At 37.2% G+C, this 18,401-nt stretch overlaps 2 protein-coding genes across 2 annotated transcripts; one reads left to right on the plus strand and one right to left on the minus strand.

Moving 5' to 3' along the window:
* The first annotated feature begins 932 nt into the window (after positions 1 to 932).
* On the plus strand, positions 933 to 3,296 carry LOC113343217 (F-box/LRR-repeat protein At3g59190-like). The gene is made up of 4 exons (XM_026587488.1): positions 933 to 1,068; positions 1,342 to 2,297; positions 2,407 to 2,556; positions 2,688 to 3,296. The coding sequence occupies exons 2-4, from the start codon at positions 1,572 to 1,574 to the stop codon at positions 2,865 to 2,867; spliced, it is 1,056 nt and encodes a 351-aa protein (XP_026443273.1). The 5' UTR covers positions 933 to 1,068; positions 1,342 to 1,571; the 3' UTR covers positions 2,868 to 3,296.
* A 12,557-nt stretch (positions 3,297 to 15,853) lies between these two features.
* On the minus strand, positions 15,854 to 18,370 carry LOC113343251 (uncharacterized protein K02A2.6-like). Its single transcript, XM_026587500.1, has 4 exons — positions 18,181 to 18,370; positions 17,612 to 17,859; positions 17,191 to 17,338; positions 15,854 to 17,115 (listed from the first exon to the last, which is right to left on the minus strand). The coding sequence occupies exons 1-4, from the start codon at positions 18,368 to 18,370 to the stop codon at positions 15,854 to 15,856; spliced, it is 1,848 nt and encodes a 615-aa protein (XP_026443285.1).
* Between the last annotated feature and the right edge of the window lie 31 nt (positions 18,371 to 18,401).

Consider the following 18,401-nt stretch of genomic DNA (forward strand, 5'->3'; position numbering starts at 1 on the left):
ACTTCTTTGGATCTTAGTTTATGCACAGAAAACTCAACTGAGGAGATGGCTAGGGGGTTATGGAAAATCATATTTAACAAAGGACTCCTCTTGAAGAATTTTATGTGAAGATCAACGTGGATGATTCGTTTATTCCTAATAAAGGTGTTGCAGTTGCTCAAGATCTCATAAGGTTATTTTTAGGTTGTGAAACGGTCTCCTTTGATGCCACTTCTTCTATACTGGCACAGTTAACTGTGTGCAGATTAGGGTGTCACTGGCAAAAATATTATCGCTGAATTAGGTTATTATTGAAGAAAACGCTAAAAATCTTACTTCAGCAATCTTAGGCGGCACATGAGACATACCATGGAGTATACGTTCTGTAATCCTGGAAGTACGTAATGAAGCTGCTTCCTTCGCAGATGCAACACTTCAGCATGTCCCAAAAATTATAAATCATCTGGCACATTTGTTATGCTAATATAAATTTTAGGTGGAATGCTTACCGTCCACTAAGCTGTATCTCTTCGGACTTCAATTTGAATGAGGTAGTTTAACAAAGTGTTGGGCTTCTTTAGCCATTTTTCTCTATAAAAAAGAAAAAAAAAACAAACAAAGAACTGAGCCACAACAAAACCATTTAAAGCTCATTAAGGGACTGTTTACGGCAGGAAACAAGACCAGACAAACTTAGTCACGAATCAAGATAACAAAAGCTTGTGTTATTAATTTCGCGTCAGTGGTCAAATCTTAAACCATAATGTGGATCATGTGGAAGATTTTGGACCCCGCACGAACCATCGACTTGGACCCCAGGGCACATGGTGACTGGTAACCTTGTATGCCCTTCCTTGCCATCACGTGGATAAATTCTTGTCGGAGATTTTGGACCCTAGGGGACATGGTGACTCGTATATTTGTGTAACCTTGTATGCCCTTCCTTGCCATTACTAAAACTTTGCCCGATTTCTTCTTTCTTCGTCTCCTTCTCCAGAACTCTCCTGTACCCTGACGGATCTGGTTTTCGTTCTTTACTGCACAAAACTATTCAGTTCTCTCAACTCAAATCACAAAAGTGTTGTTCAGGTGATTCAGAACTTAAGCTATTTTATACTGCTTCCTCTTGTTCAATTTCTTATTTCGTTTTGTTTTGTTTAGGTAATAAAAACCCTAGAAATTGTTTCAATTTTAAGTCTAGATAATTAGAAATCAGAAACATCCTTTACGATTACTGTTTAACACTAAGAATGTAGTTCAATTGAACAATTGTTTTGTCATTTTAAGATTTAGGGTTCAGATGCCATTGATTAGTCAAGTTATAATCTCTGCTGAACTTTAATGTCATTTACATTTGAACAGTAAAAAGGAAGAAGACATGAATTTGAATAAGAGGGAGGAGGAGAAGGAAGTTGATAGGATCAGCAACTTACCCGACCCACTTATACATCATATCCTTTCTTAAAATCAAGCATGTTGCTCAAACTAGCGTGTTATCTAAAAAATGGAGCTACATTTGGATAACTAACCCAATCCTTGATTTTCAAGAGCCTGGATGTTTCGAACCCACTGATTTGAAGATCAATGATTTCATGGAATTTGTAGATGGAACATTGCAACGTCCGTATAGTGGGGCAAGTATACAAAGGTTTGCTATCACCTGGTATAAACATTTGAATGTTAATCGAGTCAATTCATGGATCACATGGGCTGTAAGGCATAACGTTCAACAACTCAGTCTATATTTAATTCAGAAAGAACGGCTGATCATTACCCGTTCTCTTTTTACTTGTGAATCGCTGATTTCTTTGAAGCTACAAATAACCCCTGATGTCCGCTTACCTAATTACATCTCTTTTCCAAAACTCAAGTCCCTTGAAATCGAGGGTATCGAGTTTAGCAATGAATACTGGAATGAGAAGCTCTTTTCCAATTGCCCAGTCCTTGAAGATTTCAGAATGGAACATTGCACTTGGTTCGGTATGCCAAATTTCTGTATTTCAACCCCTGCACTGAAACACTTTAAGATTGATAATTGGGACGACAAATGGTTACCGCATGGAGAAGACGATGGGTTACGAGGCTGTACTCTCAAAGGTCATGCACCGAACCTGGAGACTTTGTATTACAATGGTAGTATTGCCAAGGAGTATGTTCTGACAACCTTTCCGTTACTAGTTAGAGCAGCAGTCCAATTTCGCTTTAAACCATATGTTGCAACAAGGAAGCAAAGGATTAGTCATGGTGCAGCAATAAGTCAGTTTCTTCGAGCCCTTGCAAATATAAAACGCCTATTTGTTTCTGATGATACCCTACAGGTATTCTTGCCCGCTGCTAATTTTAGAGTATTTTCTGCTTCTTTTCCTTGTTTAATATAGCTTCATGAAACTTATCTTATTTTTTTTGCTATTGCCTTTTCCCGAATAGGCTCTTTCGTTTCCAGACGATCTATTGCAAAAGTTGCCTACATTTCATAATACCAATGAGTTGATCATGTTTGAGGAAGTAACCGCTCATAAAGCATTAGTTGCTTTGCTCAAAGCAACACCTAATCTGAAGTTACTTATATTTAACAAGGCAAGTTCTACAAACTTTTTAGTTTTGCACACATTCTGACTAAATAGATAAATAATATAACAAGACCTGGGATGGATTATGTGGTAATTATCTTTTGTATAACTGTCTTGTCTATTTCAATTGCAATCCAGACCGTCCTTAGTGATGACGAAGAAGAAAATGATGCTGCAGGCAGCGACGCTGTTGCTGATGCTGCCAATGGCGAAAACAACCATGACAGTGATGATGATGTTGCAGGCAGCGATGCTGATGCTGTTGAGGCGAAGACAACCATGACAATGAAGATGATGATTGGACACATGATATGGTGATTGGCCCTGAATGCTTGTTTCCACACCTCAAGTCGGTTTACTTTAATGAGTTTGTTGGGAACCCAATGGAGATGGAATGGGTGAAAATAATTTTGATGAATGCAAAAGTTTGATTTCCAACTATTCCCACTCTTATCTTTTAAACACGAAGAGAAAAGAAGAACTCATGGTGGAGATACCCAGTCTTCCGGGAGCCTCAACAACTTGCGTGATTAAATTTCCTAATACTAACGCATCTTAGCTAATCTCAATTTGATACTATTTGTTATTACATAACCTTGGTTTCTGGCTTCTGCCTTTTGTGATGAATTTGCAGCCAGCATCAGGCAACATGTACAAAGGCAATGTTGCTTTTGTTTAATATTTATTTGTTTTGTTGATCTCAAGCCAACGATCCATGAAATCAGATTGAAAACCCATTTTGCATTCGCAATATTTCCAGCTTTAGCATACATGGGGCATTTGCTACAGAAACTGAAGATTCTGCTCCTGATCTCAACGCAGTAGCGTAAATCTGCTTTCCATGATTAAGCGACGCCAAGCATGAACATGCACTTAGCATGACAGATAACGTGAAATTGCTAGGCTCCGGTCCATAACTAAGCAGAAATCTAAACAGCTCTATTAATGCATCATCATTTAATCCATGCTACCACGTCTGGATCATTCAGCGAATCGAACAAGTCTCTAGCAAGCTTTACATCTCCCACCTTAACATGTCAATCGAGCAGAGCTGTAACAGGTTTTGCCTATGGCTATGGGCATATTTTGAGTGATGGTGATAGATTTCGGTTCCAAAGGCGGATTTTGATTTGTCAGGTGGCACATTCTGAGTTTCAGCAGCATACTATAATTTGAGTCACCATGATAATTTCTAAGTAGATTTCAGTGGACGAATATTATTCAAAAAATTCAATGGATGAATACAAGTACAAATGCTTTATTTATCTCTGGCCAAATTGGAGGCTGCTGTAAATAGTTGGGGGCTGCTAATTTTAAGGCCAACTCGAGTAACCTGATAAGGGGTGCCTAACGAAATGTTCTCTTTTGATAACGAACGTCGACGGTGGTTTAGATGAAAGGTTGTTGGCCATTGGTCCACCATATAATTTGGATAAACCTTGTGTTGAGATTATTAATCTCTTAGGGCCTCTCCACTCATTGCCAATTGGTTTTGAGTTGGATGTCCGTATTCTAACATGGTATCAGAGCAGGTTATTTGCGACGAGTCATTGACCGTGCCTTTACTCCGCGTCACCCGATTTATTGTCCACGTGTTAGACCCAACGAGGCTACACGTGAGGGGGCGTGTTGAGATTATTATATTAGTCCCACATTGGTTTTGAGTTGGATGAACGTATTCTAACACCTTGGAAGAGTTTTACTGATAATGGAGTATGTCTAAATGAGCAGAGTATGAACACATTAAGGATTCTGGTATGTTTATATATTATCTGTAGAATTTCTTTTCTCTGTATATGATTAGTCTTCTCCAGCTAAAGTAAAAATATCGATCCCTTCTTTAGGGATTTAGTAAATTTTCAATGGTGTCGGGTACGGTAGCTGTGATTCTTTGTTGGGGCGGTTTCTGCTTATGTACGTACGGCACCAGCGAAATTTGCAGATATTGCGGTTGCCATGGGGAACCATCACCACCACCTTCACAAACAGTCCAACCACCACAGAATCACAACGCACCACAAATACAAACAATCCAGAGAGGAGAACAACTTGCACGGCCTGCTACACGGATAAACTATGATCCGCTGCTTGTTAGCGTAAGTGCACGTGGTTTCGTCGAAGATCATTATCTCAGGCAATCAAAGAGTGGAAGTAGAGATGATGGTTCTTGTGGTAATGCTAGCTGCATCGTTGACGTCAGTACTTCTTTGACTTCTTTGAGAAATTCTCAACAGAGAGCTCCACCTTCATACTATACAGCACATTCGGTGGTAGGTGATGGGTTGTCCTGTTGCCCTATCTGTTTGGAGGATTTTCAAGAAATAAGACGATGGAATGATGATGATGATAATAAGACGAATAAAAATATATGTATGATTAAGAGGTGCAGACACACTTTTCACCGCAATTGCATCTGTGATTGGATGGAGTCACAAAATTCAAAACATATGACATGCCCGATTTGCAGAGTGGATATTCGTCCATGATAAACATCTCTTACAGGTTGAAAATTCGTAATCTTAGCCTCTGTTACTTATACAAGTAGTGTGTTGCACGCACACAACGCGCCATATTTTTTACTTTTTAATCCCAAAACTAAATTGATTTACGGGGATTTTAATAAAGTGCCACACTTCCAATTTTAGGTTTAAGAAAGTGCCATAGTTTTGTTTTAAATTTATAAAATGCCACACACGTCAAGAATTCTGTGAAGGCCCACTTGATCAGCCAATAGCTATTGAAAAAGTCAAAGAAATGTAGCATAATTACCTAACTAACCTTCTCAATTACTAGTTTCACTTTGGTTTTATCCAAAACCGGCTGAAGAGAATTTTATTATCTCTTCTTCATCCTCTCTCTTCTCCTCCTTTCCCCTGTTCTTCAATCCTAATGAGTCTGAGGTTTTGAGATCAGAAAAATTAGAGGAACATTAAGGACAGATTACTGGTGGTGAGGATTGTGTACAGTTGATTCAAACTCAAACAAAAAAGTAAATCAAATACTTAGTTAGGGTTTCTGGATTTGAAATTGAAATTGAATAAAGGGAATTAGTTGGTGAACTGCATGAATGATGAAGAAGATGGAATTGTGGAGTAATGAATTGGTTACGGTTCTAGTCTAATTGAAGAGAAGTGAATCAGTGAGATTCAGAGCTGTTCGTGCAAGCAAGGATTAATGTCAGAGAGGGGTTTTCTGGTGATTGAGTTGGTAGATGGTGGTGCCGCTGGATCGATTGAATTTGCTGGTGATTGAGTTTAAATTGAGAGGAGCTCATAGAAAGTAATTGAGCTGGAAGTGTGTTAATGCCATGTATGGTATTTGTTGAATTTGTGGTGATTATCACGGGTCTATGAATGGGTTTGAATCAGAGATGACTAGTAAAATGGTGGAAGTTTTCATAAGGGGTTTCTGGAGAAGAACAAGGTGAAACTGTTGATGGAGAGTGAGAACTCGATTCACAGATGGAGAGGAAGATTAAGCATATCGGTGTTTGCAGTTGGTGGTGGTCGAGATTCATATAGTAGGTGGTGCAGTTTATGAATCAGATTGGGTTTTTTGGGGGTTGTTGGTCGAGATTCATATAGTTGTTTGAAGTTAAATGAGACGGAGATGATGTCGACACTACAACAATTGCAGCCAGTGGAACATCTGAACTCGATGAACCGGGATCGCGCAGCTTGGCCTTGATAGAGAATTGCAACTGCTGGTGGTAGCAGTGACAACAACATCAGTGGATTTGAGGGTTTTAGCATGTTGGCTATATGGGGAATGTATGAAGACGAGAATGAAGAGTACAACAAATTGAGATATGAGATTGGGGACAGCTGTTTCCGATTTCTGGATGTGGGTCAAAATTGGTTCGCAGTGCAAATATCGATTGAGAAATAGAGCCATTTACGAATTCATGGGATAGAGACATTTCAGGGATATCGGTGATTAGAGAGTTGTACTTCAATGTAGTGACAACAATTTCTCATCTGCTGGACGGAACTATGTGCTTATCAATATGTTCTCTTTTCATGATAGCATTTCACATCTCTTGTCTGCATAGCCCTGCCACCGGCGAGAGTTTGTTTCAGTTGCTTTGACGTAACTGGCCATTTTTTGAAATCATCTTTGGAGTTGTATTGATTTAGCTCTGACTGACGATTTAACTCGGTATTGACTCGTTATATGGGTTAACTCGGTTAGAGTGAGATGGTTTGAGGGTGTAAATGCCTTTTACTAAGATTTATAACTGCCACCTGTGCACTAACTGATGTCAACAGTTTTTTGGACGAAAAAAGTCAAATATATGGCATGAAATAAATTTTGAAAAAAACAGTGGCACTTTCTTAAACATGAAATTGGAAGTGTGGCATTTTATTAAACCCCCTTGATTTATTTGTATTACACACTTATGAAGGTTTTGAACACCACAAATAACATATAAGAATCTGCATTCATGATTTTAATTAGGCTCTTTCAATTTATTTATATATTTATATGGGAACGATTTTGATCTAGCAGCACAATGAATTAAATTATGTGGGCATCCAACTCAAAACCAATTGGCAATGAGTGGAGTGGCCCTTCCGTATTATATTTTAAGTTATTAAAGGGATATTAACGGTGTGGGACTAGGGATTATTATCCTTCACATGCCCCCTCACGTGCAGTCTCATTGGGTCTAACACGTGGACCTACGTTGTGTGGTGATCGTTGGGCCTACTCACACACGGGCCTAGCTCTGATACCAAATTAAATTCTGCGGGCATCCAACTCAAAACCAATTGACAATGAGTGGAGTGGCCCATAGAGTTATAAACCGCAGGATCTTAAGTTGCCCAACCATGTGGGACTAATAATCTCAACACGCCCCCTCACGTGTAGCCTCGTTGGGTCTAACACGTGGACAACAATAAATCGGATGACGCAGAGTAAAGGTGCGGTCAACTGACTCGATACAAATAGCCTGCTCTGATACCATGTTAGAACACGGGCATCCAACTCAAAACCAATTGGCAATGAGTGGAGTGTCCCTTCCATATTATATTTAAAGTTATTAAAGGGATATTAACGGTGTGGGACTAGGGACTATTATCATTCACACAGTGACCATTCATTTCGGCTGTTTATAACATCACTAACCTCAACTAAATAACTCTGGTTTGGGTAATCATGTTTTAATTCAACCACATACAACAAGAGATGGAGCTTTAGAAGATCGTGCTACAAGAGATTCACCCGATCCTCTGGAAACAGCTGCGACAATATTTATTAAAGTAGTTCAATCAATGATGAACCTAAAAAATTAATTAGCAGAAGAGAAGAAACATGCCATGACTATAGATGCCGCTACTGATGCTTCTTTTTAAGTTGCACAAGCATCACCCACTGAAATTCACTTAACAGTTGTTTCTTACGATCAAGTCTAGTTTAACGACTATGGAAGAGCATGATGGTTCAACTCAACAATCCTCTGCCATTAAAATTCAATACAACAAACTACCCCTCCCATGATCACAAGCCAATTTCATAACAGAGTTCTTCCCACATCGACCCTCGAGATGCAAGGGTTTTAGGTGCATAGGCAATCTTCAAGGATTACATTTTCTTTGATTTCGTTTCAATTAGGTATAATTAACGGTCATCCTCATATAAACCCATAAAGCTAAGGTATAGCAGACATGAATCAACAAATTAAATTAGAACTTAGAAAGAAAATACTTTTCATATCATTAAGATAACCATGGTTAATCTTTGGATTAGATGACGCCACATTTATAGTATCCAACGGTCACAGAACTGCTAGTTCAAATATGTTCTAGCGCTGCTAGAGCAAAATATTTTCCATTAGGGTGAAAAATAGATATATGCATGTTTTTTTCTCAGGGCTACAACCATAGGCCCCATTTTTTGCAAATCTAGGCCGGTTTAAACCGTTTATTGGAAAAACGGCTAACGGTGGTTATCCACCTTTTTGGCACCGTTAGTGTACTAGGAAAGGACATTTAAGCCCTTCGAATCATTAAACTCGTCGTGTTTGAGTTTAAATCGTCGATTCTGCATAGCCACTCGGTGTTGACTGTGTAAACACGTGTACATTGTACACGTCATAATTTTTGTCAGTAAAAATGTGGCCCGCACAGTACCCAACGGCAGGATTATCTCCAATAAAAGCATATCTTCTTCCCTGTATCTTTTTCATTCAGATCTAAAAATGGTTGGTGGTGTTTATCCTTCATTAAATTTGCAGTAGTAGCAGCATCAAGGTGCAGTGTGATATGTGTGACAAAGAAGATCATGAAACCAAGAGTTGTTCATGGGTATATTCAAGGTGCAAACATGTACCTTGTAGTGGAGTTAAAGCATTGTTGAGATCTAAAACAGATAAAACAAATGGAAGAGCCTCCTTCAAATGTTTGAATCCTACAACTACTTTGAGCAGTTTGATCTTGCTTCTTCTCCAACCACATCACTTCAAATCAAGCTTCCAAGCCTACATAGCTGCCACTAGTAGAAAAGTGACATTTAGTAACAGTTCAAACTTTTATAAAGTAACAGTTCCTAAAATGCCTGTTACTAAATGTTAGATAGTTAAATAACAGTAACACTTTTCGTAAGAACTGTTACATAATGTCATCCAGGTTGTATACTATAACTGTTTTTATAGTAAGTGTTACTATATACCCATGTTATTGTAACATATTTCGTATGTCGACATTTCCATTACAGTTCTTTAAACCAACTGTTATTATATACCTTTGTTACCGTAACATATTTAATATGTCACCGTAGTTGGCATTATCGTAACGTTTTTTAAACTAAATGGTACTATATATCTATGTTACTGCAACATGTCTAATATGTTACCATAGTTGACATTATCGTGACATTTATGTAAATTATTTATTTGTATAACTAGTTTTTGGGTATCCGGTTCAAAAAAATAACTACTTATGGACTGACATTAATTTAACATCTTGATTAAGTTCTAAGCACGAGAGCTAGCCACGACTCATATTGATGGTTACCTAAGGTTTGAGAAAAAATCGAATATAATACAAAATAATAAACAAGTTGTAAAAATATGTAGGAATATTAAAAATATAAATTGTGTTGTAGTTGCGTGGTGTGACGACGAAGGTGGTGGAGGTATAGTTTACTGTTTAATGAGAGTAAATATTTTATTTGGATAACATTAAACAAAAGGAAAACATGGAAGAGTGGTTCAAGAGTTATAATTAATGCAATAGGTCTCAAGGTCGAATCTTGTGAAGTGTACTTTTATAGAATTTATATTTCATGTCCATGAAGACCAACTCATGGTAGTGGACGCGATGGACATGGTGGTGACGGTTGTGGAGATGCTAGTGTTGATGGTTGTGGCAGTGCTGGTGGTGGAGGTAGTGGTGGCGCTAGTGGAGGAGGTGATGGTAGTCAGTAAAAACTGTCAGTTTTTATGACAGTTTCAATAAAAACTGTTACGGTTACTCAAAAAATAGCAACAGTTTGTTCCCAAACATGTTACAATAAACTGCTAACGGTAACGGTTTTATGTAAAATAGTTACAGTAGAAATTATTCAGTAACATATATTTTATAAAGTGTTACTGAAAACTACCAACAGTAATAGTTTTAGAATTTATGAGTCATTTTTCAATGGCCTTTCCGTAACAGGTTTTATAAACTTTCCGTAACAGGGGCTTTAGTACCACCGCAGAAAAAACTAAAACTGTTACAGAAATAATACAGTAACAGTTTTTAACTGTTACGGATCATCATTTTTCTACTAGTGTGCATTGCCTGTGGAGATGAGTGCCACTGTTTCAATAACTGTCCGTTAAAAAATCAACCTTGCTTCAAACAAAACTGCAATTTAAAGTTAGAACTAAAGGTTTGTAAGAATCAACACAGTCTCAATATAGCATATTTGGTATGTAAGAAAATAGACTTTGATGATTTCATTTGGGCTTCAGATGCACTTGTAATTGAAACAAAAGAGACATTGAAAGGAAAAATACTAGAAATATGTAATGAGTTTAAGAAAAATTTGAAAACGTAATGAAACTATAAGTTGTAATTGAACATTCTATGGCTTGTTATGCAAAAAAAAAAAAATGCATCCATTCAAAGTTTCAAACTTAAACTGCACCAATCTAAAGTTTTATCACTTCTATATAAAAAGATAAACTGCATATATATCTTCTAAACAAAATGAAACCCAATCAACAAAACCAACTCAGATCTTCATATACTTGTTTGTTTTCTTCTTGGTCATTGGATATGACACTGTAAAGGTGACTTTGTTGCTAACTGAACCAACCTGCTTGAAATTATGATTCAAACATGAGGTTTGAGAAGATAAAACTTTTGTTGTTGCCTTTCCCTTAACACCTTTTTCAGATCTTACAACAGATTGCTTAGATAATTCACTAACACAGCTCTGGCTATTGGATTTGGTCTTAGTTCCACCCCTTACACTATACTTTGACCTGCAGATGAACCATGAACAATTTTTGCAGCTTTTTTGTTCCTCTTTGATAGACCAGATTCATAAGCTGTGTAAGTATCACCATCAACACAGGTTCTAGCCTTTGGTACCTTTGGATTAAAACCAACTGCTCATCCAACACAAGTGTTTTCATAGTTACCTGTTTCTCCGCATTTCTTGCATGTTATACCCTTCTTACTTGTGGGTTGAGGTTCATCATATGCTCTAATTCTTTTTCCCCTTGGTCTACCTGCTTTCCTGATTTTCAATGGAGGTCTCATCATTTCTTTCATTGCTGTCTGGATAATAAGAAGTCAACAAAAAAAAAGTATCATATCTAAATGAAAGGTTGAAACCCTAAAGGAATCAAATATGGATACTATATTTATTGCAAAACAACTGATAATGACAAAAGCATGTCTGGTGTACCTTTTCATAGTCTTCTGGGCACAACAATGGGTTGAACTCTGGAGCATATTTTCTCTTATAGCTATCAACCCAATAATATTGGTCACAATACCTACAACAATATGTGCACAAATTCACAAGATACGGAAACTAATAAGAAAATCTTCTTTTCCTACTCAATAACCTACACAACACAAACTTGAATCCTCTTGTGATCAATCACACACAGAACAGAGTCTGTTAACAATGGATTATCAGAATGTGTCTTTAGATCTACAAATAGTTCTAAAGATCCCGTCGATACTTTGATCTAGTTTGAGTGACCCTTATGTCAAAGGCTCTCAAGAATAATCAAACTAGTTACAATCAAATTTTCAACAACCGTTAGTCAACTAAATCAATAATCGAAAACTAAAATAACAATGTAATTATCTAGTTTTCCACCAATGGTACTCGTAGAGCTTCTTGATCCCACAGAAGTCTTTAAACGAGCGGTCATAAGAGATTCCGCCAAATTAGGTAACTTTTCTCTCTGAATAGACGGCTCCACCAGAAACAACATGAATGAAGTTTGCCTGGCTCTTAAGAACGTTTGCAAAAAATGAAAACTCAAGTATTTATAGACTAAAGTGTTTTGACAACAAGGAAATTCCAAAACCGAAAATATTCTCAAGATATGCATTAAATTACCTAATTTCGGTTTTTCTATTTCCAGTAAATGTCAACCAATATTTCCGAAATCTCTCTTTGAAAACTTCTATTATTAGTTTAGCACATTAACTAATAATCCTTTTATAAAGTATATGCTTTAACTGCTGGTAATTAATATATATATATATATTTGAAAATCATAATTAAATGCTTTTCAATATTTCGGTTCGGGATCACCTCGAGCATCAAGGAATATCTTTGAACAATTAATGATAAGAGTTATGTATAAGTTTAAATAATATAAATAATCTTGACATCTAAAAGTTTCTCTTAGCAAACCCTAATTCCTAATTCCCACACAACATGAACAAATGTGTGAACTTTGGAAACTCAGTTTTGCTCTTGGGACCGGTTATACCATGACTCACAATATAATTGTGACCGGTTATACCATGATCTCGAAGATAGGTTATGATTGGTTATACCATGCTTCCCAATGTAGCTTGTGATTGGTTACACCTTACTTCCTAAAGTAGATTGTGATCGGTTACACCTTTCTTCCCATAGTATGTTGTGACCGATTACAACTTGCTACACGCTATAGGCTATGACCGGTTATACCTTGATTCTCAACATAAGACGAGAATAGTTCTACCTTGTAATTTTGTATTGGTCATCCAGATGAAATTCAATAAAGCACCGGACAAATACACTTATGGTTTCTCTTTCGATTTTGAAACAAGTTCATACATGTACTTCCTTAAACCAATGTAATAATGCATAGTTTCCTAGGATGAAAGCACACCTGTATCCTACACATAATCAAGTAATATTAATATATAGATTATGTTAACTAAATACACTGGTTATGTTGATGTCGTATTTATGAAGTTCAAAAAATAAGTTTTATACTTCGTAATATAATTCGTTGATACTTTGATCATAATGCTATGACAAAGTATAATCACTAGAATATTATATATACATCTTCACATGTTATGTTTTCAATATAAAACGACTTGAAAGATACGTTAGGAATGGAAACAAGGTCAAGTCAATATTACTAAGCTCAATAAGAAGGATGATGTCTTCGTTTCTGTCATTACTTCTTCACATTATTCAGGTCTTCAGAGTAATACTTGTACGTCTCAACATTCCTAGACTTTATAGTCTAATCTAAACGAAGTTTACTCTAGTAAATAATCAAGAGATTCTAGATGAATTTTTATATTAAAATATGACAACCAAGCTTGACATACCAACGCTTGGTGGGTTCAACCGAGCTATGCTCTAACAGTGGGTTCTTGTGATTGTTCGTTAACAGTGAATTTAGGGTTTGTTCTTTGAAGAAAAATCTCTCGCAAAGCTTATTACTGGATATATTTAATGACACAGGAAATATCAGCAGCTACTACTTCGGCAACAAGATCACTTTAGGTTCACACACTAGCAGCAACAAAATCTCTTACAACCGTGTCCTTTTGTCATGAAACAGAGTTGAGATCAAGAAACTGCAATACCTTTTCTTCCTAACTGAAGGATAAAGCCTAATTTTTCATTAACTTTCTCATAAGTTCTCTTACAAAAATATCTGGCCAATAAATAGCCACACAACTCACAGTTCTCTGATTGGTTGTAAACAAGAATACTAAACACACCCCATGGGTGGAAACAACGAATCAGGTGCCCTAAACAAGATAAATGGGTTTACAAAGAATTAAAGGCCAAAACATAATTAACTAATAACAAACCCATTTAGTTACATGACAATACTCCCTCCTTTGGAAGATCCTTGTCCTCAAGGACAAAATCTGGGAACTGAGCATGTATGTGACTGACATCTTCCCATGTGGAATCCTCCATAGAATCTCCATCCCAATGTATAAGGACATATGGAATGGTGGTGTCTCTTCTGAGGATGTATCTGGAGTCCAGAACTGCAATTGGAGTGACTATGAAAGAACCAGTAGTGTCCACCAGTGGCGGTGAGGGAGCAGTGATAATATGCTGGCCTATCTTTTTCTTTAGCTGAGACACATGGAAAACTGTATGAATTCTTGACTCCACTAGATATTTGAGCTTGTAAGATACCTTGCCAATCCTCTGCAACACTTCAAAGGGTCCAAAGTATTTAGTTGACAACTTCATATTAGATCTCAAAGCAACATAAGACTGTCTGTAAGGTTGCAATTTTAAGAACACTAAATCTCACTCAGTAAAAGATATATCAGTCCTATGGATATTTGCAAAGTGTTTCATTCTTTGCTAAGATCTTCCTTGATTAATTGGAGCATGTAATCTCTCTCAAGCAGATAGTCCTAGACAGCAACAACTGAAGTGGTAGCTTGCACTGGAAATGCCAAGTGTGGTGGAGTGTAGCTATATAAGGATTGAAATGGAGTCATCTTGAGTCTAGTGTGGTAGTTAGTGTTAAACCACCATTCATCTAAGACTAGCCAGTTAAGCCACAATTTAGGAGTGGTACCAGTCATGCATCTCAGATATTGCTCAAGGCAAGCATTTATTTTCTCAGTTTTCCCATCAGTTTGTGGGTGATAAGAAGTGTTGAGGGTTATCTGAGTGCCTAAATATTTAAAGAGATATTTCCAAAAGTGACTGAGAAATACCTTATCTCTGTCTGACACAATTGAGCTGGGAAGGCCATGAAGCTTGAATACATGATGCATGAACTCCTTAGACACAGAGAGTGAAGTAAAGGGATGGCTCAAGGAAATGAAGTGACTGTATTTAGTAAGCATGTGAACCACCACCAGTATAACAGTCTTTCTATAAGACATTGGTAAGCCCTCAATAAAGTCCATTGTTATATGCTGCCAAGGTGTGTCTGGAATTGAAAATGGTTGTAGAAGGCCAGCAGGAGCAGAGTGTTCATTTTTGTTGCATTGACAGATGTCACACTGAGAAACAAACTGGAAAATGTCTTATTTCATCTTGGGCCAATAAAAATAAGCCATGGCTCTGTTATAAGTACCCAACATGCCAGAATGGCCACCCACAACAGATGAATGCACAGAATGGATGATTTGGTTTCTAACTCGTAAGGAATTGCCAACATAAATTCTTGACTTGTACTTGAGTATACCATTGTGCAAGGAATATTGAGGGTGAGTTTGTGAAATAAGCAGTTGTGAGATGAGCTGTTGGACCACAGTGTCATCAGCATAGCTGGAAATGATATCTTGAACCCATTGTGGTTGAGCCACTGAAAGAGAATGATAAACAGAAGCACCATGAGGAATTCTATATAGAGCATCAGCTGCTTTATTCTCCAGCCCTTTTTTGTACTTAATAATGTAGTTCAGACCCAAAAGTTTCATGATCCATTTCTGTTGTAGTACTGTAGTGATCCTCTGTTCCATGAAGTATTTCAAACTATGGTGGTCAGTGTGAATTATGAACTGTTGGTGAAATAAATAGTGTTTTCATTTTTGAACTGACATAACAATAGCCAATAATTCCTTCTCATAGGTGGACAAGGCTAGAGCTTGTGGTCCCAATGGTTTGCTGTAGAAGGCTATAGGCTGACCAGATTGCATCAACACTTCTCCAAGGCCTGTAGAGAAAGCATCATTCTCAAGAATAAAAGGTTGAGAAAAATCAGGTAATGCCAAAACATGTGCAGATGTCATGGCCTCCTTGAGAGCAATAAAGGCTTGTAAGGTTGAAGGTAACCAAGAAAAACAGTCTTTCTTCAGCATATCAGTAAGTGGTTTGCTAATGTTGCCGTAACCTCTAATAAACCTTCTATATTAACCAGTCAAACCAAGGAATCCTCTTAACTGCTTCAGTGTAGTAGGTTGTGGCCATTGTTGCATTGCAGCTATCTTGTCAGGATCAGCAGCTACACCCTCAGAAGTAATTAGGTGTCCCAAATAAGCCAGTTTGTTTTGAGCAAAACAATATTTATTCTTGTTGGCAAAAAAGGAATGTTGTCTCAATAAGGACAAGACTTGAGCCAAATGCACTGCATGTTCTTCTAAAGATTTACTATAGATCAAGATGTCATCAAAAAATACCAAAACAAATTTCCTTAAAAATGGTTTAAAAATAGTGTTCATAAGGGATTGAAAGGTGGCAAGTGCATTTGTTAAGCCAAATGGCATGACTCTAAATTCATAGTGCCCTTGATGGGTTCTAAATGCAGTTTTATGTATGTCATCAATGTGCATTAAGATTTGGTAGTATCTAGACTTAAGATCAATTTTGCTAAAAATGACAACACCATGAAGTTCATCCAATAAGTCATCAATCAATGGAATTGGAAACTTATCTTTAATAGTGATATCATTGAGCTTTCTGTAATCTACACAGAATCTCCAAGAGCCATCCTTCTTCTTGACTAGAAGGACAGGTGAAGCAAATGGACTATGGTTGTCCTGTATAAATCCAACATCCAACATTTCTTGAATTAACTTCTCAACAACTGATTTTTGAAGATGAGGACATCTGTATGGCCTTTGAGAGATAGGAGCAGCATTAGGCTTCAAGGGTATTTGGTGATCAATAGCTCTTTTAGGTGGTAGGGAGGTAGGTGGTTCAAAAACATCAGCATATGAGTCTAGCAATGTAGATATGTCAGGGTGAATGGGTTCTAATGGAGCAGCGGAAATAGAGAAGAATTGGCCAATGATAGTAGGGGTATTATTTTTTAAGAACTTCAGAAAGGAGCTACCAGTGAGCAGATTGCAAGAAGGTACAGTGGAGCTTCCTTGTAGAGTAATCAGATGTCCATGATGAAGAAATGTGAGCTTCAGTTCAGCCAAATTGAATGTGATGTCACCCAATTGTTTAAGCCAATGTACACCCAAGACTATATCACAACCACCAAGTGGTAGAACCCTTAAATCACCCTGGAATTGGTAGTCCTGCATAGACCATTGTAAGTGATTGAAGATGCCTCTACTGATAGTTGAATCACCATTAGCCACTGTTACTAGAATTTGGCCAGTGGGTTCCACTGGAAGTTGTAGTTGCTCAGCTAATTTAGCATCAACAAAACTGTGAGTGCTGCCTGTGTCAATAAGTATAAGTATATCATGAGAGTAAAGTTGACTAGGTACTCTGATGGTATTTTGTGTGACTTAGCCAGTTAAGGCATGTAAAGAGATTTCCATGGTAAATACTGCAGGTGAAGGAGGAGATGCAACCTCATCTTCAGTTTCTTCAGAAGAAGGTGATGCAACATCATCTGAAGCTACTAACATAAACAATTGTTGAGTCTTGCACATGTGTCCCTATTTGTAAAGTTCATCACAATTATAGAACAATCCCTTGTATCTTCTCACCTTCATTAGAGCTGGGGTAAGTCTCCTAATTGGAGGGGTATTGAGTTCAAATTTAGTAGGTGTATGAGGAAGTGTAATAATTGGTTTTGTGTTTGAAAAAGGTGGTTTAGGTGGGGTGGTGAGAGGTGACAAATTTGGTTTAGAAGTAGATGGTAAATAGTTAGTGGTAGAGGGTTAAAAAGGTTGAGAAAATGGCTTATGGTTTTTATATTGAAAGTCAACAGAAGCCTGTTGCATTCTAGCAAGGTAAAAAGCATCAGTATCTGAAGCAGGCTTGAACATCTGAACAACATTACGAATTTCTTCCTTTAACCCACTAACAAAACTCATAGTATAATAATCTTCAGATAAACTTGGATTGCGAGATTTCATTAAAGATTTTAAGGATTCATAACGTTCATAAGATTCTTCAACAGTAGTAATTTGAGCTAATTTGTTAAAACTGCCAATATAATTATCATAAGCTACATCTTCAAATCGACAACATACATCAGAAGAAAATTGAGGTCAATCTATGAAAGGTTTACCCTCTTGATAGTCCAAAAACCATGAATCTGCTTTACCATCAAAATGGATTGAATCTAGATCCACTTTATAAAATTCATCAATAGAATTTAAATGAAAATACCTATTGCGCTTATGGATCCAACCTCTAGGATTCGAACCATCGAATCTGGGAAAATCAATTTTTGGGTGTCGATAATATTTACCAGATTGATGAATCAACTCCTGAGCAGCTGGGATGGAAGTTTTTTCTGGGTTTTCCGACTAAACTGGAGTAGTAGGAATACCCAATCGTTGACACATCAGAACAATTGTGGTGAGAGATTCTTTAACAGGGATGATATCAGTAGCTAAAGAACGAACCTCAGAAGAGATTGTCTTAAAAACCTCTTCCAATGTTACCAATCCATCTGAATGAGCCTGCAACTGAGCTGAAACCTCTTTTATTGTATTAGCTTTATCAACACCTCCGTTCATAACTACAGGCGATCAAGATCTTTAATGGCTG

This window comes from Papaver somniferum, unplaced genomic scaffold, assembly GCF_003573695.1.
Source record: "Papaver somniferum cultivar HN1 unplaced genomic scaffold, ASM357369v1 unplaced-scaffold_57, whole genome shotgun sequence".
Lineage (NCBI taxonomy): Eukaryota > Viridiplantae > Streptophyta > Magnoliopsida > Ranunculales > Papaveraceae > Papaver > Papaver somniferum.